Genomic DNA, 22,751 nt, shown 5'->3' on the forward strand with positions numbered 1-22,751 from the left:
TCCTGTCAAACCGGGGCTCGCCGGTCCCAGCCCTCCCCTCCCTCCGCCCGCGGCTCCTCCTCCGCCAGCTCTCCATCCCTACATCCCGCCCCGCCGCTTCCCCTCTTTTCCCACCTCCGCCCGTCATCCGTCCGCCACTTCACCCTTTCCTTCTCGCCCTCCTCCTCGCAGCCCCTTCCCTCCGTTCCCTTCCCTCCCACACTTTGCTCCCCACGGCCGTGTCCCCACAGACCCTGCCTCTTCTCCACTCACGGCAGAGCATGGCTTTTCTCATTTCTCCTTCCTCGCCATCCCCTCCTTCCCACGCTCCCTCCGCCTCCTATGCCCTGCGCTTTCCTTCACAGCCCTTCTCTTCTCCTCCATCCTTTGCATTATCCCTGCATCAGCTTCGTCTGCTCCCATGTCACTGCTTCTCCCCTTTTCTTGGCCCTTTTTCCACTCCCATGCCCGCAGCCTTTGTCCCTTGAAGCTCCTTTGCCAGGCTCAGGCATAAGCCCAGTGACAGCTCAAGCCATCACCAGCCACTCTGAGAACCTGGTCCCAAGCCCAGATGGCCCAGAGGTGCAAGCAGGATGCCAGGACAACAGACAGCAGTCTGTCCCTAGCCCTGGGCTGAAAGGAACAAGCACAGTTGGAACACAGACCCTGCTTGAGCACCTTATGAGGAGCTCATTGCATGCGGTGGCCCATTAACCCTAATGAAATTCCACCCACACACAAGGAGAGGATGTTTTATAACCCTGGGTGCTGGGAATTCAGGATTTGGCACTCACTGAACACCTCAAAGCAGCTGTTTGAGGGCATTCAGTGTTGCCTTTGAAGCCATCGTTGCAGTTTTCTGCTCTGAGCAGCTCTGTGCAAACAGGTCTTTTTGGTATCCCTGAGTTACGTTTCATATGCTCAGCTCTACAAATCTCCTTTCTTCAGAGGAAGTGAAGTAATTCCAATAGTTCTACAAAAAAAAAAAAAAAAAAAGCAGTGTGCTGACTTTCCAGCTGGGGAACACTGTGGGAATTCTCGTTTGTTGACAGGAGTGATGTTTTATTCAACTGAATGACATATCAGATCTGAGACATTCTGGTAAAACCTACAGCAAAAAATATTTTCACAAAATCATGTAATCTGGCTTCTGCTGCCAGTACTTGCATCCAAGTACTCAATATAGCAACAATATAAAAATAAATTATAAGAATTTATTGTTAGGAACAGAATAATTTTCAAAAGCAATTATTTCTCACTAATTATATAAGAACTGTAGTCCAGCTGCCTGACCACTTCAGGGCTGACCAAAAGTTGAAGAATGTCATTAAGGGCATCATCCACATGACTTTTCAATAGGCGTGAGAAAGTTAAGATCTTCCCATTTCTGTATTAAAATTGCTTAGAAAAAGATCTAAGAGATGACTTTCTCCCAGATACACCAGAAGTGCTTGATTATGTTTGCTGAGTTACAGATGCCAAGATAAAGAGATTCCTGGATTCTGGTCTGTGATTCTATTAAGGCAGATGACTTTCTAGGCAGCCACTGAATTTTCAGAATGTGTGTATGTGATAGAGAGATCTAGGAGGAGAAAATGGGAGAGGAATAATCTATAATTCCTCTCTTATTCCCATCTTTATCCCCCTCCTCTGCTGCTGTACACAAGAGCTGAGTACTAGCCCTTGCTTTAATCATCCAGGGGCTCCCAGCTGCCTGTCACTGCTGGATTGGATAGAGTTTTCTGACACAAATCCCATCTTTTCTGGATGTACAGTCTGCTGCTCTTGTGTAGACACTTTACATTGCCTTTTCTGCAGGCACCACTGCAAGGTAATATGATCAAATATAAATCTGTGGAGTTCCATCACACAGAAGGTAAAAAAAAACAACAGATCACCAACAACAACAAAAAACCCATTATCTAAACCCACTGTTATTGTCAGAGAAGTTGATTTGGATCTTAGAATCTCTGATGGGTTCCAGGGCTGACAAGCACAAATAAATTCCCTTGGGCCAAACTCCAGCTAGGAGAAAGACCATCATCTCTAACCCTTATTTCATTAAGGTGGAAAGCAAGCACCAAAATCCCAAGAATTTTTCCGGATTTACTTATATGTAATAGACACATTTCCTCCTCAGAACTCTATAAATCCTGGTTTCCCTGAATTTTAAGCTCATTCCATCCTTCACAAAGATAAGAAACACGAAAGAGGAATGCACCAGAGGCACTGATTTCCCATCAGGGTTCGAAACAACACAAGGTTGGAGGAAGACACCACATTGAGGAAATTCTGTGGGGCTGTTTGTAAGGGGTGTCCCCTTTTGCAGCCCAGGCTAAGGGCGGGGGTAGATTATCTTCTTGAAGAACAACCCCCACAAACCTAGCAAGGCAGAGAAGGCACTGAAACCCCCACTGAGAGGTCCCGATAATTGCCCCAAGTCACCGTGGAGCCCATGGCAAGGCCAGGACACGGCATTCCATCCGCAAGCCCTGCTCCTGGCAGACCTCCCAGCCGGTAGGAAGAGAGCAGAGGGACTGCGGGGACAGCTCCCGACCCTCCCAGCCGGGTGACCCCACCCCGGCACCCCGCGCTCCGCTCCCCGCAGCCCCGCTGTCCGCGGCAGGGCTGGGCGGAGAGGAGGAGGCGGGGGCGGAGAAGAAGGAGGCGAAGGAGGCCGGTCTCGTCTCGCCTCCCCTTTCCCTCTCGCCGGTTTTCTTTGCAGCATTTCCATGCTAGAGGTCCCCACCGAGCTGCGGAGCGAGGATCTGCCTGGCTGCGCCGGGCCCTCTTCCTTCCTTTGTGCATCCCCCAGCCCTGTGCAAGCCGTGCCCCCCCGTCCCGGCCGCCACGTCCCCGCCGCATCCCTCCCTCCCGAGCGCCCCCCCGGCCTTGCAAGCAGGAGGAAGCCGCCCCTCCGAGCACGCAGAGCCGGGGCAGCGGCCAGGCACCGGCTGCCACGTCGTGCCACCTCCTCCTTCCCGGCCCGGCCGGGGCACCGAGGCCGCATCCCCGCCCGCATCCCTGCCCGTATCCCTGCATCCATCCATCCATCCATCCCGTTCGGAGGCGCCGGGCCCCTCTTCGGCGGATGCTGCGAGTCTTCCCGGGCCGCTGGTGCTAAATGCTGAGCGCCGACAGGATGGAGGAGTTTCAGAGCGAGGAAGAGGAGCCCTGGTACGACCAGCAAGACCTAGAGCAGGGTAAGGATGGGGACACGCCGCAAGCTGCCAGGGATGGTGGGCCAGGGGATGCGCGGGCAAGAAAACGGGCAAACCGCGGCGACAAGAGGGTGGGATACCTTCTCTCTGGACTACTATTTGGTTGGCAAAGCCAGCGCCTCATCCTGCAGTGGCAAATCTCGGCTACGCTGCTCCAAACCACTGTCCTGGCCAAGGAAAGTTTAAAGCGGATGGGTGAGGCAGGGAGCCCAGAGCTGACTTAAGCACCAGGGCAGTAAATAATTTGTTGTGTTACATCTTCAAGGAAGCTGGCTCCCCAAAAATCTTGCTGCAGGCGGAATCAAACAGGGGTAGTTATGACATTGCTTTTATTTCAGAGTAGTCCAAAGTAGAGTTCCCAGGCGCATTAGTTAGAAATTAATACATGGAAATAATGTATTGTTAAGGATGCTGAAAGTCTCTCTCAAAAGATTTTGCTGTCCAAGCCCAAATCCAAAGGGATCTTCAGCTTCTTAGTCACCTAATTACTTCTGGAGATTTTTCCAATCAGCCATAAAACCAGGGAAAATATCAGAGGAGAAGGAAAAAAAAATCAAAGCTAAGTTTCAAACAGCAAAAGAACCCTTGTTAGAAGATAAACATTCACTTCTGTAGTTTGCTTTGAAGAAACTGTACCTAGTTCAATGGAATGTTTATCCTAAGGCTGGACAGTTGGTGCCTGTGGCCCTATATGGGCCTTTTTTTTTTATTCTATTTTTCTTATCTTAATATTTTTAGTCAACACACATTAAGTAAATAACTAGAAGAAGTCCCATTTCAGGCCAGTGGCCCAGGAATGAACAGAACTGATTTTCCAATGCATAGCAAAAGATCATTCCTACCTAAACACAGTTCCCCTCCGGCACGTTGTGCTATAGGTACAGTTTTATATTTGCTTTTCCCAGCTGATTGTCAGCAGGGATGTGCAGTCCAGCTGCAGTGCCTCAGCCCACCATCGCTCCAGTACATTATGTCATGATTTGAAGTTTATACAACTTCAGCTGCAGGACAGGGGCCCAGCAAGGAATGATAACCAGCCCCCCAGGGGTTGTCACAGCTGGGCTTTAACCCCAGTTTCTCAAATAACAGGAAGTAGTGGGTTACTAGGCCCTGTTCTTTGAAACACAACACTCAAACAAAGCCAAGAGCATGGAGATGAAGCTATCAGCTGGATAAACAGTGCAGCCTTTGAATGCTCAGAAATTCACATTTCTGGGTGACGTCTTCCCGTGGCTCACAAGGGGCCTGGGCACTGGTCCAGGGGCGGGATGCAGGCTGAGGAGCAGCAGAGCTAGGGATGAATGTAGGGAGTGTTGAACAATGTAGGACCAATTGATTTTTAGCCTAACGCTGTCCCTGGTGTTAGGTTCATGAGTCAGCACTGGCACTGTATAACTGGCTCACAACAATAAAAACACCTTCCCACTGCAGGCCAGGTTCCCAGCTCTGTCCCAGCAGCCTAAAAAGAGAATGACTGTCTCCAGATGATGGCTCGATGCTGGGTACAGTCTCCACTTTTGAGTACATAGAGAACTGCAGGAAAACACAAATCCAAAACAAAGCCCAGCTGTGCCTTTGCAGCCTCTTGTATATGAGAAGGGGATGCATAGGTTTGCACAAACTCAAGGAGAGATGTGGGAAGACTTTAATTGGAATCAGCCAAATGGAAAGGTCCTACGGGGTAATTACAACCATAATTAATTTGCATGATGCACAAAGCATCACAAACAACAGTGCTAGACTTTGTCCACATACACTGTGCCTTTGCATGACACCCTGAGGTCTTTGGTCATGGCACAGCCGTGGAGCTGTTGGTTTGGGAATGGGGGGTGGAAGTGCAACACAAGACATCCAGCATGGCACAATTAGAGGCGTTACTAAGAGGATTGGCATGCCAAGAGCTCAGGGTCGAACAGAAACCCACGCCTGGAGCAGCACCAGGAGGGCAGAGGACAAAAGCAGAGGCTTAAAGACCATTCCTTAGGAGCAAGGGGTGGGAGAAACGAGAAACAATCCAAGCTAGGAGAGCAGAGAAGGTTCTTCTGTGAACCAGTTGGTTGCTGGGCCTTTATCGTCATTTCACAGCATCATCAAATATTTATTACATTTACATCCAAAACTGTTTGCTAAGCAACAGATGGCTTAACTGGGAGCTCTGTGATGATTATGTTAATTAACCATTTTAGCACCAGAGTGGAAATCATGCCTCCAGCTCCACACCAAGCACCTGTTACTTTCTTCATCATCCTCCATGAGTTTCACCTTGCCAAAGTAACAATTTTTTTCAAAATAATAAATCCCAATCACTCTTTTTTTCCCCTGAATTGTCCACAGCAACTGGTTGCATCCACCACATGCTTTGGAAGCAGCAAGATCAGGTCCCCAGCCTTGAGGCCCTTCCAGATTAAGGGAAGGTGCATTTCAGATGCCTTTACCTGTTTCCTGCATACTGTAACACTCTGTGGCTCAAGGCATTCTACCAAGATGCCTTAGCACATAGAAGCCAGGACCCTCAATAATGACATGGTAACAGCAGTGGTGTCCTGTGAGGTTTCCTTTGCAATGATCTTCCCTCTGGGAAGGCTTTCTGATTTGAGGAAAGTGGTAAAAATGGAGTTGCAAATCTCTCATACCATGACTTAGCTTATTTTTTCATAAGCATGAAAAGCTATCAGTGCTGCTTTGGTCCAGCCATCTTCCATGGCCGAGGGAGTCTGTGTCTCTAAGTGTTAAAATCAGGATAAAATCCTGGTGAACCTTTTTCCAGTGGTTGAAAACTGATGATGTGGCTACAATTGCATCACACCCTGCGCACAGGGCCTATGTGCAGCCAGACCCCAAGAGAATGAATGAGCTAAAATTAGACAGTCTGAGCTGCAGCTAAGTGGGGGCACCTTTCCTGTTCATCAGGAGCGTTTGTGTTTGGGAGGGCTGTGTGCCAACTCAATTGCATCTGGATCCAAACAGACCCAGCAGCTCTGCCAGCCACTTCCAGCCTTCATCTCCCCCGCAGCAATCTCACAAGATGAATCCTCCTTGCAGTCATTCCACTGCATTCCCTGATCTTCCCAGCCTCCCTATCCCCCTGCCAGCATTCAGGTCTCAGAGCAGAGTGCAACCCAAGAGGAGGCCTCTCGAAGCCACCCTTCTGATCCCTGGACTTAACTATAGCCCAAGGCACATTGTGGGGGGGATTCTTGGGTGTCCTGCATCAGGCCAGGAGTTGGACCTAATGATCCTGATGGGTCCCTTCCAGATCAGCATATCCTAGGATTCTATGAGTGTGGGATGATTCCTCTCATGTCAATAAACAGCCTCTCACTGCTCTGAAATAGGCAGCAGGACCAGAGGGAGTGCAAGAACCAGCACATCATCTCATTACCACTGCAAGATCAATTGTCCTCCTGAGGAGCCACAGAAATGTTTGGGCCAAGCCATCTGCAGTGCAGGCTTAGGACGTTACGGCTGTAAACTCTAAAGGTCTCCAGATTTAAGGATCTTTTAATTCCTCCTCCTCTTGCCAAGCATGTGATTGCTTGAGTACTAAGAAGGAAAATGACACAAGGTGCTGAGCTTGCACCACTCCCAACTCATCCATGTAAAGCCACAGGGTCACCAGTGCTCCAGTGACCAGACCCTGGCATTGGGATGAGTCCAGGGGATCCATACCTGCACCACCCAGGTGATACAGAGTATTGCAATCCATTATCAGCTTCCCCAAAGCATTCAGTGCATGGGGGAGCTGGTGAAACTCCATATTCTGCCCCTCATGAGGAAGTTATCCCAGCAGTCCAGGGACAAGGCACACACCTTGCCTGTCCTCCAGAAGCACAGCAGTTGTCTCCCCTCCCTCCGTCCCCAGAGGCAAGCCAGAAGGACAGAGCTTTGCCTGCAGTAGCTGAGCCACTTATTTATTTAGCACTACAGTACAGCAGGTAGCTTATGGAAGTGGAAAGTTTTCAGTGGCTAATTGCTGAGCTGCTTAGGAATGACAAGAGGGACTGGAAAAGTCACAGGAGACAAGGAAATAAGATGACAGGTTAGTCTAAGGAAGTGATGAGAGATTCCAAATATGTGGAAAAAAATAATATATATAGATATATTTTCCTAGAGTGAAAATTCCCCTGTTACATGAAGACAGCAAGAAAAAGGGGCACAAGAAAGATTTCCAGCGAGAAAGCAGAAGCTCCTCTCCACATCTGCTGAGCCCAGCACATAGTTCCAGCTGTGGGAGGGAGCAGAATCAGAGGAATTGCTGGAAAGGGAAAAGGGAAACAACAAAAAAAACAACCTGGGGGGAAAAAAATTTTTTAAAAAAATTAAAATATTGGAGTTTTCTATATCTCTCATCCTGAAACAATCAGCTAACAGTGGCAATTCTCCTTGGCAAGGCCATGCAAAAGATTTATGGTCTGAATGCTGAAGGATGTTTTCTCCCAGAGGCTCTGGGCCTGAGGGACTGGGAGCCAAGGCACCAGCCACTAACACCCTGCACGTGGAGCCTGTCCCCCCAGCCCAGCATTTTCCAATCCTCTTTCTTTGCTCCTGTACCAGCCAGTGCTGGCTGGTGACAGGGTGGATGCACTGACTCAGTGTGACAGGCAGGAACCACTTAGAGCAGTGACAGCACCAGGGTCCCATCCTGCTCCTGCTAAAAGCAGTGCCAGCACTCAGGATAACACACTGCTTGCTCACTCCTGCACTCACACACTGTCTCCTCTCCCAAAAAGCTTTTCCAGAGCAGCACAGTGCTAAATTCCCACCTCATCTTACTCCAACAGATCTGTGTGCTCACACCAAACATGCCTTCAGGGTTTCCAAAGCCTCTACTTAATCTGCCCAAAAACAGTTATGTGGGCCAAGAATTTAGGAAAGTATCTCCAATACAAAATACCCCAAAGTAAGGAGACTAGATGTTACACAATCACTGTTTTTTGCACAGCTGGGAATTTCAAAGGGATTTTATGTTACAGTTTGGATTATGGTTTTTTCCATGTGTATTTAACAAACAGTTATAAACCATCTCTCCAAAAAGTGACAGTTCTAATGGTTTAAACAGACTGTTTCTCTGCAGCTTTCTGGGAAGTCACTGTAGTCTATCCCATGTGTTGTGCAGCTCCCCTGGCCCTGTTCAGTTAATCTGCCTCCTCCCTGAAGAATTCAGACCTTCAAGTGTGTAATATTCAGGTCCATCCTGGCCTCTTCCAAATATGCAGCTGCAGCACCAGCAGTTGGAGCAAGGATGTGATCATGCCATCCTCCAAGTTTTCTTGGACCACAAGGAGGTGTTGAGTCCTGGAAAGGTACCTGAACTGGGAGGAGGTGGCCAAGCACTGGTGTCTGCAGGAGGAGGCAGAGCAAGGAGCAGCATAGCACACCCCATGAGCATCAGTCTTTGCAGCAGAACTGTGTCTGGGACACTGGTTTTGGTGTTGGGCCCCCAAAAGAAGCATTGCTCTGCATCCTGCTCAGGACTAGTGGTGGACATTACATCATTTTGAGGGAACATCAAGTATTTCATCACTGCCTTTCCCTGCAAACTCCAACTGGAAGGTTACAGCCCTGTGCTCTTCCTGTGCAGCTGCACAAATATCACTGATCACTCCTCTGAGGTCAGGATCTTTCCCACATGGGCAGCATCTCCAGCACAAGGCAGCTGGGCTGTGAGTGAGCACCTGGAGAAAAGGGCTTCCTAAACTCCCCCAAACAGTAGTGGGGCAGCAGCCTGAAAGATGATACACTTTTCTTCAAAGTCAAGAAAAATGGCTGCTGGAAAAGAGGTGGGCAAGATTTTGGCATTGCCACAGAGGGTCAGGCTGTTCCTGCATTTAGCTGTAACACATGGAAGAAAGGTCTCTGTACCTGTATACCTCTGGACATAAGAGGTAGCAGGCAGAAGTAACCAGCTGTGACAGTGCTGGCAGGGGTCTCGGGGGCTGCTACAGCTGCAAAGTGACAGTTGTGCTGGCATGGCTGCTCCCCAAAGCACTCAGTATCAGAGGTTCCACCTGCCTCCCCCCAGCAAGAGGGGAGCAAGGGCATCTGAGTTGGCTGGGAATGGCTCAGAGTAGGGAAATATGTTGTGTGAGCAGGAGCAGGGCAGGAGAACTGACAGGGTTGTGGCAGCCCAGCGCTGTGGGCACCATCCCCTGCCACGTGAGCACAGTGACCTGTCCTTCACAGGGCACCTTTGCTCGGGGCTCTGCACGTGCACAGCACTGTGCTCAGCACCCTGGTGCCCATCCTCCTTGTCCATCCTGGGTCATTTACAACCTCCTGGCCCCAAAACACACAGGGGAGAGAAGTTCTGCCACGTGGCAGCCCTCCAGCCTGTGTCTTTAGCTTTAAAAGAGCAGAATTATTCACGGTTTTCTGCAACCCAACATAATTAATTAGGTGGAGATTTGCTGCCCAGGGGAGGAGCATGCACAGGAAAGCTCTGGCTGCCTTTCTCCCTCCTCCTCCTTCGCTCCTTCTCTTCAATAGCCCCACTTATATATATTTATTTAGGACATTCTGATCCAGGTGCACTATCAGAGCCACCAGTCACCAAGCTCTTTCAAACCATTTTAGCCTGTAAGGCAAACACAGGCACTGAGGCTGTTTAGATAAGAGAACAGAAGGAAAAGATGAAGATGGGGCCTCAGCCATGGTCTAATAACATCCTCTGTGTTCTCATGCTCTAACAACTTGGCAAAAGACACAGAAATTGCTGTGGGCACAGGGATGGGACTGCTCTGTGTTTGTTGAGACACAGCTCATAAGCAGAAGTGACCATCCTGGGTCTCAAGCATTAATATACAGGGGAGAATGTGGGGTGCAGGATGATAAGAGGGAAGAAAGAAAAGATATAAATTAAATATAAAAGTCTGGTGAGCATCTGAGAAGAATAAAGGAGAGCTGATAGAGGAAATATCAAATAGAACTGAAAAATATAGAAGGCAAGGAAGGGAGCAGCAGGGGCTGAGAGAGCTGGAGGGCTTCTCTGCAACACAGCATAGTACAGTGTGTCCCTGAGCCTCTTGTCAGGGATTTCCACTCCTTGCTGGTGCCACTTTTGCTCAGGGGGCTCAAGATAGCATGGAAGGAGCTATCCTTCCATGCTATCTTGGTTCCCTATGCACTGGGCTTGCCTTGACCCCCTGCCAAACACCCCTGTGCCACCACCTGAGCCCCCCCAACAGGGACACTTGCACAGCCAAAGGCAGCACAGGAGCACATAACAGATTACACAAGAGAAAGAAAAGGAAGAAAGAAAAACCAAGCAGGAAATCCAGAAAATCTCATTAGGGTAACAAAAATGCTAGTGTGACCAACATCAGCTCAGCCCAGCAAGAGACACAGTTTGAAAGGAGAAGGAAGAGGAGGAGGCAACTGTGCTGCCAGGGTGTTTCCTCTCACCCAGCCCTAACAGAGGCTTTTCCCCACCTGCATCGTTTGGGCTGTTTTACAAAGCAAGCCCTGCCCTTTTGGAACAACCCACCAAACACCAAAATAGCAGATCCTCCTAAAAAACACACAGAACACCAAGTGCAAAGCTGAACTGAGCAACAATGTCTGAGTTACACCAGTGTAAAAAGCAGTGGGGAATCCACATCTCAGCAGTAACACTGGTGACTCTCTGGAAGCTCTGGCTGGCCTTGGGAAACACTATCTTCTGTGGAATGGGCATGTTGCAAAGGTTTTCAGGTTGTTTTTGAGATGCTGCCCGATGGCATTTGCTTCCCTGCACCCCAGCAAGTTCCATTGCAATGCCTCATACAGGCCAAGAACAGAGATTGCTTCCATCACCTGCCATGGAGCAGCAGTAAGTGATATACAAAAGCTGATCATCATTGTAATATACCCAGACAGCACAATCCCTTGCAACTATGAGGGAAAATAAATGAGTAGCAAGTATACCCTACCCCAGGGTAAACCAGCATAGCATCATTCATTTAGACTTGGAAAGGAATAATTGCACCCACCCTTGACTTTAAGTACCCATGTGTAATGGAGCAGACAGCAAATGCCATTAAATTAAACGTCAACAGCATTAAACATCAGTTCTTAACTCTCAATGTACCGCATCCATCAGCTCACAAGCACCCTGAGCTTCCTCCAGAGGCCTCCCCACCCTCCTCCCTGCTCTTCAGTAGATGCATTCACCATGTGCAACATAGGACATGCCCCATATTTAGGAAGGAGCCACAAGTAATTCCTTTATACACACTCAGCTGAAAAGGACCTGCAAATCCATAAACCCTTTCTCATCTGCACCACACAGCAAAGGATTTCTATGTCCCCTGCAAGCTGCTGGCTTTGCAGGACAGGGACAGGGCTGGTTTATTAAAGGTGAGGAGCCAAGTGCAGCATCCCCAGTGTGTTCTCTCACAGCCTAAACATGAGAATCCCTTGCTGCAAGAGAGATGACAGGGCAAAGTCCAAAGCAGCTGCAGCAGATGGTGGCTTCCTCCAGAAAGCTGCATTTATGAGGAGCATCTGAAGAGCTACCAGTTCATTATTGTGCCAAGAGCAGCCCAAACCTGGCCAGTACCAGGCTTATGCTCTCCCAAAGTCACAACCAGGAGATGCTGGAGGGTAGAAGCCCTTCCAGAGGGTTGTGGCAGAGTGCTCTGCTCAAACAAATGCAGGCCAGCACTGGAAAGGCATAAACGGCTCCAAATCCTCTTTGTGCCTCATTGCAAGGCTGGGGACGCACCCAGCTCTGCCACAGCCCCATGCAGGGAACATCCACCTGTGCCAGCATTGCCACAGGATGCTGTCGTGAGGGAATACCCTGCAGTTTGTCCCTCAGCCTCTTTCCTTAAAATACAACCTGCTACAGCTTTTGGATCAGAACTGGGTTTTCTCAAGTCTCCTCAGTGGCACAGAGGTAGCAGAATTATTGCTGGGCTGCTGCTGATCTCTGAAGCTCCAGGATGGTGCCTGCTTGATGTTCTGCCCAGCGCTGCTCCCCTGTACCAAGCACTGCTTGGATTCAGCTCCTGCTCCCTTCCCACCATATGGTCTCTCTTTTCATCCCCACCCTCCTTGTTCAGAGGCCTTTCCCATGGAAGCTTTCAGAGAAATGCAGCTTCCATCCCTCCCTCCCCTGCTCCACAGGCACAGCCCTTTGTTTGGGGACACAGCGTGTCTCCTTGGCTGGTGTTAATTAGAAGGGTCACATCAGTGCTTGCAGTACAGGGAGCCAGAGGGCACCAGGCTGGTGCTGCCCAGGACAGTTTGCATCCACAGTTCTATCCTGATAGGATTTGGCAGCATCAAAACCCCATTTTTGAAGAAGAACATTGGCCATTTCACAGTGGTGCCTTCAGCACAGGCAGTATGTGGAGGGATGGGGCACATTGAGCGGACACACAGCACTTTATTTCTCCTCCTGCATCCAGAGGGGAGGGGGAAGGGAGGAATCAGCATATCTGCTATATTAGGGCAAGTCCTTCAGCACTGGCTGGCTGATCTGACAGTGGAGAAGCAAAGAGGAATAAAAAAAATTGTGGGAAAACCATAGTACTAGGTAGAAAGGATTCCTGAATTCCTAAACAGTTCTTTTTCTACCCCATACAACTTGGGGAAATTTCATATTCAGCCTCAGGTTTCCAAGGTCTCTGTGGAGGGGAGCTGTGTGCTCCCTCAGCCCTTGCAGAGCCACAATTAGTACAAAGATGAAGAAGGATCCGGTCTAAAGATGACATTAAAGCACTTCCACAGCATCCCCTCCCTCCCCTCAGCCTCATAAGCTGGGAGGGCCAACAGGTGGGGAAGAGGACTCAGGCACAAGGGGGTGGATGAGACAGGATTACCAAGGATGCTTTGGCTGGCGGGCAGAGAGTGAGGGAGTGTGTGTGACAATGGCTGAGGCAGTTAAAAGACACTAAAAGAACCAATTCCCCCATGTCCTTCAAGCCTGGAGTCTCCCGGGCCCTTATGCTCAAAATGGAAACGAAGACTCAATTTCCTCCTCAGAGCCAAGCCCCATTCTTTCCTCTTTCCCAGTCATCCCCAAACGCTGCCCATTTCCCCCATTAAATTATTGCTGACAGAGCCCTTTAAATTACAATGCAGGATCTTGCACTGCCTAATCCACTTAAGTCAACCCCAGCTGATTAAATTGGATGCCATATGGTGGGAGAACACTGGTGTAATCCACAGGGACAGGGACACACTTGACTCATTACCTGGAGCACAGCACGGAGCCCTGTCAGTACACACCTCCATCCTGGGGCCCTGCTTACTGCCAGGGATGTGATTTCCAAGGTGCCACTCTCCAGCAACAACACTGGCTCAGCAAGGTGGTGCTGACATTAAATACAGCCCCAAGCAGCTTAAAGGCACAAATTATCCTTCATCTCTGCTGGCATCTGGCTGTTCCCCCAGCCCCAGCTGGTGTAGCAAACACTCGGGTCTCCCAAGGGCACTTTATAAACTAGGGAAATTTGGTGCTTGGAATAAACCAAATAGGTGCAGGAGGTCTGTCCATGGGGAAACGTGCCAATAACTTGATTGCAGGGAGAGCTGTGACTGCAGCTCTCAGACTGGGTCACTGTGCAATGAAGAGGATTATAATTAAAAAGGTCACAGCCCTTTTAATAATAACACCCTGCAATGCAGGGCACAGCTGGAGAAACATTCCCATGGAAAGGGGAGATCTGAGGACATACTGAGCAGCTGTTGGCAGCACCACATCTGGGAAGCCAGCAGAAACAAACACACAAACTAGTGACATATCAGCACACCCCACAGCACAGCATTATCCATCAGGAAAGCCCCATCCTAGGCACTGACACCAGTAGCTCATCCCCTGGCAAGCACTCATGTCCAAGGTCAGCGTGAGCCTCAATTTGTGTTGTATGAGAGGTCAGGGCTTTCCCAGGCTCAAAATATATCCCAGGAGTTCTGATTTCCCTTCTTCTTGTCTCAGTGACCAAGTATCCCTCTTTCCCAATAAAATGCATGGCCAAATGAACCACCAGAGAAAATGACAGCTACTCCCAGCCCTGGAAAAGCCTTTGCAAAACACATTGTTAGGTGCAGACTAGAGGGAAGTATTACAACAGGCTAAGAAAATGCCAGGGCAGGAGACCTAGATCCCCTCACATCCTGCAGGATTGTCACTCCATAATTACCTACAGCTGCATAGCACCAGAAAAATAAAGAGAAATAACACACAGCAGGACCCATTTCTTTACCTTTTGGAAGGATTAAGGTCAGATTTTCACTCTGCCATCCTAAGAGCTGTTACTTCTAGAAGCACCAAGAAAAATGAAACCCACACACTCATAGGTTTTAAGAGGACAACCAATTCCTGTGAAAGCAAAGGGCTGTCCTCAGAGCCAGCTGTGCTGTCCAGCCTCACAAACAGCATCACTTGTGTGCTCAGGCTTTAGCCAACAGAGGGGTTGAAGGCTTTTTCTTTTCCCAGCAGCAAAAACAGCATTTTAAACTGTCCACAGTGCCAACATCTACTTCTCCCTGCATTTCTCCTGAAATCCAACTATTTCAGTAGCTTCCTAAGGGTGTTTAGAGGTGGCAAAGAGTGAACACAAAGTGGTTTGTCCTTTCCCTGGAGCTGTCCCAAGGAAAGTGCCTTGGATTTGGCTGCTGCAGTGCTACCAGGGCAGCACATCTGGGAGGTGCCTCCAGCCTCCTCGGGCCATGCAGGGTTTTATTACTCCTGTCAGTCTATTAGGGGGTGATGGATGGAGGCTGACAGAGATGGTGAGGCACTCCCTTCATTAGAGATAATAATGTAATTTAGAGAGCATCCCCAAGGCCCTGCAGGGCCTTACCAACCCTTTGCTCCATTCTGACAGGTGCTGAGCCCTTCTCAGCGATGAGGGATGGTGGTGCTGAGCACCTGCCACAGCCCAGATCCTGGTTACAGTGTGCAGGGAGTACAGGAGGATTTTGAAGCCAGCAAAGCACCAATTTGCCATTGCATGGAGGAGCTGCAGAGTCCTGAGCTTGCTCTCCCCTTGCTCCTGCAGCCCAGCAAGACAAGAGGCCAGATCCTGTATTTTCTGTGAGCACACATCCAGGTCAAAACAGTACCAGTAAACAGTGCCAATAAAACCAGTGCCATGAAAAACGTACTGCTGTGCTTGGTGTGAAGTCATTTTTTTGGGGGAGGGACATCCCACCACATCCAGCCATGGAGCTGTGGGAACTGCAGCAGCTTTGTACCTCTGATTTTCAGACTTGCACTTGGCTGCAGAGCTGGGGAAGACACTGCTGGAGCGAAACAAAGAGCTGGAGGACTCCCTGCAGCAGATGTATGCCACCAACGAGGAGCAAGTGCAGGAGATTGAGGTAGGGACACTGTTGGGACAGGGATGGGGATGGGCTGCAGTCACCTAAGGGCAAAGGTGGGAAAGGGGCACTTCCACCAGTGCCAGCAGCTCAGATGACAGCAGAAAGGCAGGGATGTGCTGTGGGGCACAGAAGGTGGCATATCTTCTGTAAGTGCCTGAAGCAGAATGGATTAAAGTCTGTTTGAGTTTTAAACTCTGTTTTAAAATATGTTGATGGATTAAAGCTCATCCCAGCCCTGGAGAGGGTCTCGTTCCCCCATTAATTGGCATTTGCCCTTTTCTCACATCTTCACTCCCTGCCCAGATGTGCACACCGGATTTTGGCACAGACTGCATCTGGGTCACGTTTGGCCTTCCCCTGCACATCCATCAGCCTTCACACTCATTTCACTGTGCTCTGCTACAGCTTTCCCTTGATCCCAGAGATTCAGAATCGCGTTTGTTCCCAGCTGGCTCCTCGGCACCCCCATAACACAGCCCCCTTTGTTAAAGGCATGAAATAGCTCTTTCTCCAAGAGCTGCAATCTAAAACCCCATTTCAAGTATCCTGTGGGGTCAGGGCAGTATTTCTAAGAACTGAATCAGTTCTCACAGAACTGATCTTAGAGGCTTAAACCTGCTGTGCCTGGGAAGGTTTTCATCCACTGGAAACCTTCTAGGGATCTGTGAGTTAAAAAAGATTGGACATCCCCTGATTTGAAAGGACACAGGGCAGAGGAGGGCTGCCAGTTCACAAGAGCAGCACATGATGCTGCAGGGATCAGACAACTGATGTTTGATGGAACTAGGTGGATGGGGATTTAGCCATGCCCCTTCAGCAGCCCATCAGAAACACATCCACCATAGCATCTGGAATCTGGCCCCAGCTGAGAGTGAGCACCGGAGTAAATGCCCCCTCCTAGTATTCTGAGGATAAGATTTTGCAATGGCAGGCTTACAGAAAAGGGTGTGAAAATCCACAGAAACCACAGGTCTCATATTTCACAGATTCAGCGTTTCAGCCTGAATTCCCAATAAAACACAGCTTCTGCAATCGATCTGTCAGACAATCCAGTAATCAACTGGCCAATTTCAGTTAACTTTAAGTCCCAGGGATATCAGCTTTCTTTGGTACTGGGAACAAAAAGCAGCTGAAAAGAGAGAGATAGAGGTTAGTGCCGTTCACAGAGGGCAGGGGAAGTTCAATCATATTTTAGACACAAAAATATTTACAGTGGTCAGGGGGATGAATATTTCATCTGTGGAAGAGGCTTCAACCAGGCAGAGCCACAGAACATGTTGTCAGAGGGAGGAAAGGCTGTAGGAATTTCTGCTTGTGAAAAAAGCTGGGTTTTGGACCTGCTCATGTTTCACTTTTCCTTGCAGTACTTGACCAAGCAACTGGAGATGCTGCGACAGATGAACGAACAGCACGCGAAAGTCTACGAGCAGCTGGACCTGACAGCGCGGGACCTGGAGCTGGCTAATCAGAAGCTCGTGCTGGAAAGCAAGACTTCCCAACAGAAGATCCAGTGGTACGGCCTCCCCTGGATCTTCAAGATCCAAGAACCTTCAGTTCACCTTTCCCCTGCCCCAAAGTGCAGCCATCATTGCAATTTGAGCCATTCTCTTTTGTATCAGCCCAGTTTTGCAGCTGTTTAGAATACAAGTGTGTTGCAGTAATGCTGCTTAGCAGGGTCAGCCACAGCACAGACATCCCTGGGGTGAGGGCTGGATAAAGGAGTGTCTGAAGCTACCTGGAGAGAGGTCTCTCCTCATATGCATTTCCTTTAAGAAAAGGGATATCATTTTATGAGGGAGATCCCCAGCACACAGCCCTGAAGAAACACCAGGCACAGATCCAGCAACTCATGAAACGCTGGCTAGTCCTTGCTGAAACATCAATTTATCAATAATATTTCTTACCTAAAACAAGCCCATGATCAAGGTCATCCCTAGAAACAACAGCCTAAGCAATGTCCTTGTAATGCAGCATTGTTTGCAAATAACTGTGTGGAGAACAAATTTCTGAGCAGAGTGTTTTACAAACTATCTGCAGACAGAACAAAACAAAATTTCTGCCCAGTCCATGTGTTTCTCTACAAGGTAAACAAAAGGAATAGATGCTTGTTTTAAGTGCAGAGATGTTTCAGGGTAGTGCTTATGTCCCAGAGGTGACTCTTTCAGCCAACTGATTTGAAGACAAAAGGACTCGAATCAATCCCCCTGTCCCTTCTTTATAACCAACCCCATTCAAGAGTGACCACACAAAAAAGACCAACAAAAAATAAGTGCTGTCATGATCCCAGGCCACACTCTAGAAACTGGAAGCATCTTTCCTAGACTGGATTTCTCTACAGGAAAAAAACACCTTTTAGGAACCTGTAGCCTGACTCATCACCTATGCTCCCTTCTCTCTCTGCAGCTTGACAGAAACAATCGAGGGGCTGCAGAACCAGGTGGAGGAGCTGCAGAAGCAGGTGGAGGAAATGCGGAGCTTGGAGCAGCTCCGCATCCGGAGGGAGAAGAGGGAGCGGCGCCGAACCATCCACACCTTCCCCTGCCTCAAGGAGCTCTGCTCCAGCCCCAGGTATGGAGCCTTGGCTTTGGCAACCTCTCCAAACTGCTCCCCACACCTCTAGGGGTGCACAGAAACCCTTCAGACGTAGAGGCTGGGCATCAGAGCCTGAAAGCCACGTCTGGAGCTGAAGGGGGGATGTTCCTCTCACCAACACACCTGCCTAAGGCACCTGTTGGCAAAGCAGAGCCTTCCTGATCCCAGCATGGTGATACTTCCCTTCCCAAACCAGCACAGCCTGTTTTCCCTTAACAGCTGCCTTCCAGCACAGCACCAGCACCTCTGGCTCACTGAAACCAGTTGAGATGGTTCATTTTGTGCTGCTTGACTCCAGCAGCCCCCAAGAACACCAGTCACACACCCAGATACACCACATGCTGCCAAGCGCTGTACAAACACCTTCAGCATTACAGCAGCCTTAATCCTCCTCAAAACCCAGCCACTGTGTAAATTCATTGACCTCATGAGGGCATTTCTTGCTCAGCTTTGTCCACAAAAGAGGGTTCTTTAAATAGATAAGCAATCGATAAACTTTGTTACTGAAAGCATCCTCTGCCAGAGGATATGAGCCAAAGACATTTTCACTGCAGCAGCAATGGGGATGTTAATCAGGCCATAACCTGACCCCCAGCAAAATCCACTTAATGTCTCTGTGGTTCTTTACCCCCCAGTCTCCCAATCCCACTCTCCCCCCATACCTCAGGACCTTGGGTCCCCTTGCAGCTCCACAGTTGTCTCTGAAGGTCAGGCTGCCCTTCAGTGCCTTGAAATCTGTTCAATACCCCCCATCACAGCCATGCCTCCCAGGGGAAGCCATGGAGCTTGCAATTTTCCAATCTGTTCTAAACAAACCAGATGCCACGGGTGCTTCACTGAGGAGGAAAACCCAAATTCCTGAAGGGAAGGGGGAAGTGCTTGTTATCACTTTCCAGATAATGAAGAAGGGGAAGCTCTATCAAAAATCTCTGTCTGCCTTGCCATGTAAATCTTCCCTCACTCCCTCCAGAGCACCTCTCAAACACAGGGCTGCACAGGCAGCAGCTTCAAGATTTTGGCTGAGTGGGTCTGGAGTTGTCACCATATGCAGTGGGTAAATGATGAACTCCATGGTGCAGAGAGCAGCTGATGGACTCTCCCAGGAAAAAACTCAAAGCCACCTACTTTCAGCTTAGACTGGTAGCACTTGAACACTCATTCTTGCTTCACTGCAATGCTGATGGCTTGTCTGTTAACCAGATGTCTCTTTCACCTTTTAGGATCTCATTTCCCTCCTGTCTTTTATTACTGCTGTCCAATAAAACTGCAAGTTCTCTGGGACAGAGATTTTCCTCTGTGTCCAGAAGAGCCACACCTTGTGGTCTCCTGGCACATGGAGAAGGCACATCTCACTCCATGAGCTCATGTCCTTTTTGGACATCAGTGGAACTAATCACATAACAATAGAACACAAATCCATCATGGGCATATCGCTTGGTTAGACTCTCTCAATCATCCTTCTCCTCTTTCAGGTATGAGGACGGGTTCCAGGTCCACAGCTCTTCCACAGAATTCAACCAGAAGCCGCTGGAGAGGGAGAATGAGCGTCTCCAAGCCATGGTGAACTCACTGAGATCCCAGGTGAACCAGGAGAAGCAGCGGAAGGAAAGGGTGGAACGTGAGTACACCTCGGTTATCCAGGAGTACTCGGACCTGGAGCAGCGAGTGTGCGAGATGGAGAACTGCAAACTGCGCATCAAGGAGCTGGAGGCAGAGCTCCTGGAGCTCCAGCAGATGAAACAAGTCAAGAAGTACCTGCTCAGCAGAGAGGACAACCTCTCCGAAGCCCTCCTCGAGCCACTGAACAACGCCCCAGAAGCAGATTACATCGACCTGTCTGAGGAGGAGGGAGGGAAAAGCCACGGGACATCCATGACCCCTTCCCCAAACCACCCCGTGCGGAAAAGCTGCAGTGACACGGCCCTGAACGCTATCGTGACCAAGGACGCTGTGAGCCGGCACGAGGGCAATTACACCCTGCACGCCAACAACGTGCGCAAGCGGGGCATGTCCATCCTGCGCGAGGTGGACGAGCAGTACCACGCCCTGCTGGAGAAATACGAGGAGCTCCTCAGCAAGTGCCGGCAGCACAAGGACAGCGTGCGCCACACAGGGGTCCAGACCTCCCGGCCCATCTCCCGCGACAGCTCCTTCAGGGACTTCCGAGGAGAGGGGAATGAGCTGGAAGAGCGGAAAACCATGGAGAAGACCATCAGCAAACATGTGGAGGCCGTGGACAAGCGGCTGGAGCAGAGCCAGCCCGAGTACAAGGCTCTTTTTAAGGAGATCTTCTCCCGCATCCAGAAAACAAAAGCAGACATCAATGCCACAAAGGTGAAAAACAAGAGCAGCAAATGAATCCTGGCTCTCCGCAGCTCCCATGTGCAATTGCAACGGCCACGTCTTCTTTTGAGCCCCAGAAAACGCCACGTGGCCCCTCTGCTTTGAAGGTTTGAGAAGTCTGCAAGTGAGAGAATGTCACAGAGACCCAACTCACTTTTTTAAGCTTAGGCTCTAGACAACCCACTGGGACAATTGTACATTGTAGTTAGAGGATTTCAGAAACCACATGATGGATCTCTGCATGAGTTACTGCCGCTGCCAGACATCACAACAGCAATGTAAACCCCACCATGAAAGAAAAGAAATCAATCTCCCCCTCCACCCTTTTTCAGCTTGTCCTACAGCCCAATTATCTGCAAGCAAAAGCCTGGATGTCCTCCAGTGTCCTGCCACAGCTGGAGTACAGTGTCTCAAAGTAAAACAAAAAGCCATCAGAACTTTAGGGGCTGCCCCAGCACAGCAGCCCAGTTCTCTGTTAGGTTTTATGGCTGAGAACCTATGCTTGAACCCAAGAGATTTCTATCCCTGCCTTCCCCAAAGGGCGGTATGGTCTTGCTATTTAAGCCATTCTCTAATCAGTCAGGTTTTTCAGCTCTATACAATGCAAGCTCATTGCAACTGGAAAAACTTGAAGAGAAACATAAAACTGATTGTTCCATCTCCATCAGCGTCGCTCAGTGTTTCACTCCACACTCTGCAGACCTTGCAGGCACATGGGATTTACTCGCTTTGTCTGCTCTGGCATTACAACCCAGGTGAAGCACTGTGCCTGGTAGGAACTTGGTGCCCAGGGCTTTCCCATAGCGAGACAAGAAGTGCTATTACAATATCAGAGACACACTTTCATCTCATGGTATGGGTACCAGCTCTCTGTGCTGTGCTCTTCAAGAGGTCATTGTCCCATCATAGCAAATTCCTCAAAAACAGCTTGCATGGGCTCACAAAACTGACTCCCAGGAACTCACACACAAGCCAGGGGATGCAGCATCTCCCAGGACAGGAGTCTGGCCCTGGCAGTAGCATGGATCACACATCACCCCTCACTCCTGCTCCAAACATCTCCCCAGCCACAAGGACAAATTTCAGCTTCCTGCTGAAAATAATCTTTCTTTGTTGAGACGCTGAAGCCACTCATGTTCCAGTTCCCTTTCCAGCACTGAAATCTCCTCACTTTGGCTTCCACAGACATGCAAACACACAGCCAAAAGGCCACTGCAGTCTCAGGAATCACCAGTTTCCAGTTTCCCTGGACTAGATGATGACCTTGTACAGTCAGATGCATTTTAGGCAGAGAAGCAGCATCTCATTACAGCTTAGGCAATACCCTGAGCATTGAGCCACAAAACCCAGCAGCTCAGTAAGCAACCTACTCTGTACCAGCCTGGAGCAACCATCAGCTACATCTGGATTCTCTTTTCACCAGCTTACATCCCAAAATCTTGGGTCAACAGCTGGAAACTTTGCAACATGGAGATACAGAAAAGTGAATGTGGCTTTGGAAGGGGAAGACTGCTCAAATGGAATTATCCCCCACATCCAGGGCTTTGATGCTACAAGGAACGACCTTTCTTTCACTCCCCATGGAATTAATGCAGAACCCCCCCCCAAAAAAAAACCCTGTTTTGTTAAGCTGTGTGCCACAGAGGTAAGTTGGCAGGAATGTGATGCACAAACCACCCCTGCTCCAGAGGTCTCCTCCTCAAAACCACCAACTGCTCTGCTCTTCCATACTCTGCATTTCCAGGTGCCCCACAGCCCCAGACACATCAGGAGCCGTACGCTCAGCTGTGGCTACCAGCTCTCCAAACAGGAGAACCTTCATGCCTTATTTATTTATAATGGAAAGCAGTTGTCTAATAAAATAAAATAAATTAAAATGAACAACAGCAAGGGAAGTGTTGTTGATTTCCTGGGAGTGTTCACCACCCATTGACTTGGCATTTGTAGCAGTGTTGGTTTAAGCCAGGCAGTGTTTGCCCTGCAGTCACTTTGTGCTGCAAAGGTGTGGGAAGGGAATAACCCTCACTTTCTGTTTTAAACAATCCCATGTGGATCAGCCTCACAGTTAAGTGCACAACACATTAAATATATTTTTAAATGCTCTATTCTCCTCTAGAATCCAAAGAAACACCAATTTCTCAGCTCTTACAGTTCTTTTTACTTTTAAGAACAGGACAAGAGTTAATTCTTTGATTTTCATATACAATTTGGGTTGAGAAAGTGCTTCAGGCACCCTTGCAGAAAGGAAAGAGAATATGCTGAACTATTCTGCTGCATTATTTATATAACACACATTTTTGTGCA

The 22,751-nt window shown here is 49.1% G+C and overlaps 1 protein-coding gene across 1 annotated transcript; it reads left to right on the plus strand.

The window, feature by feature from the left end:
* Positions 1-2,698: 2,698 nt before the first annotated feature.
* On the plus strand, positions 2,699-22,337 carry CDR2L (cerebellar degeneration related protein 2 like). Its single transcript, XM_015646144.3, has 5 exons — positions 2,699-3,182; positions 15,397-15,509; positions 16,877-17,025; positions 17,916-18,080; positions 19,577-22,337. Exons 1-5 carry the CDS (start codon positions 3,104-3,106, stop codon positions 20,460-20,462), a joined length of 1,392 nt encoding a protein of 463 aa, XP_015501630.1. The 5' UTR covers positions 2,699-3,103; the 3' UTR covers positions 20,463-22,337.
* The last annotated feature ends 414 nt before the right edge of the window (positions 22,338-22,751 follow it).

This window comes from Parus major, chromosome 18 (genome assembly GCF_001522545.3).
Source record: "Parus major isolate Abel chromosome 18, Parus_major1.1, whole genome shotgun sequence".
In the NCBI taxonomy this organism is placed as follows: Eukaryota; Metazoa; Chordata; class Aves; order Passeriformes; family Paridae; genus Parus; species Parus major.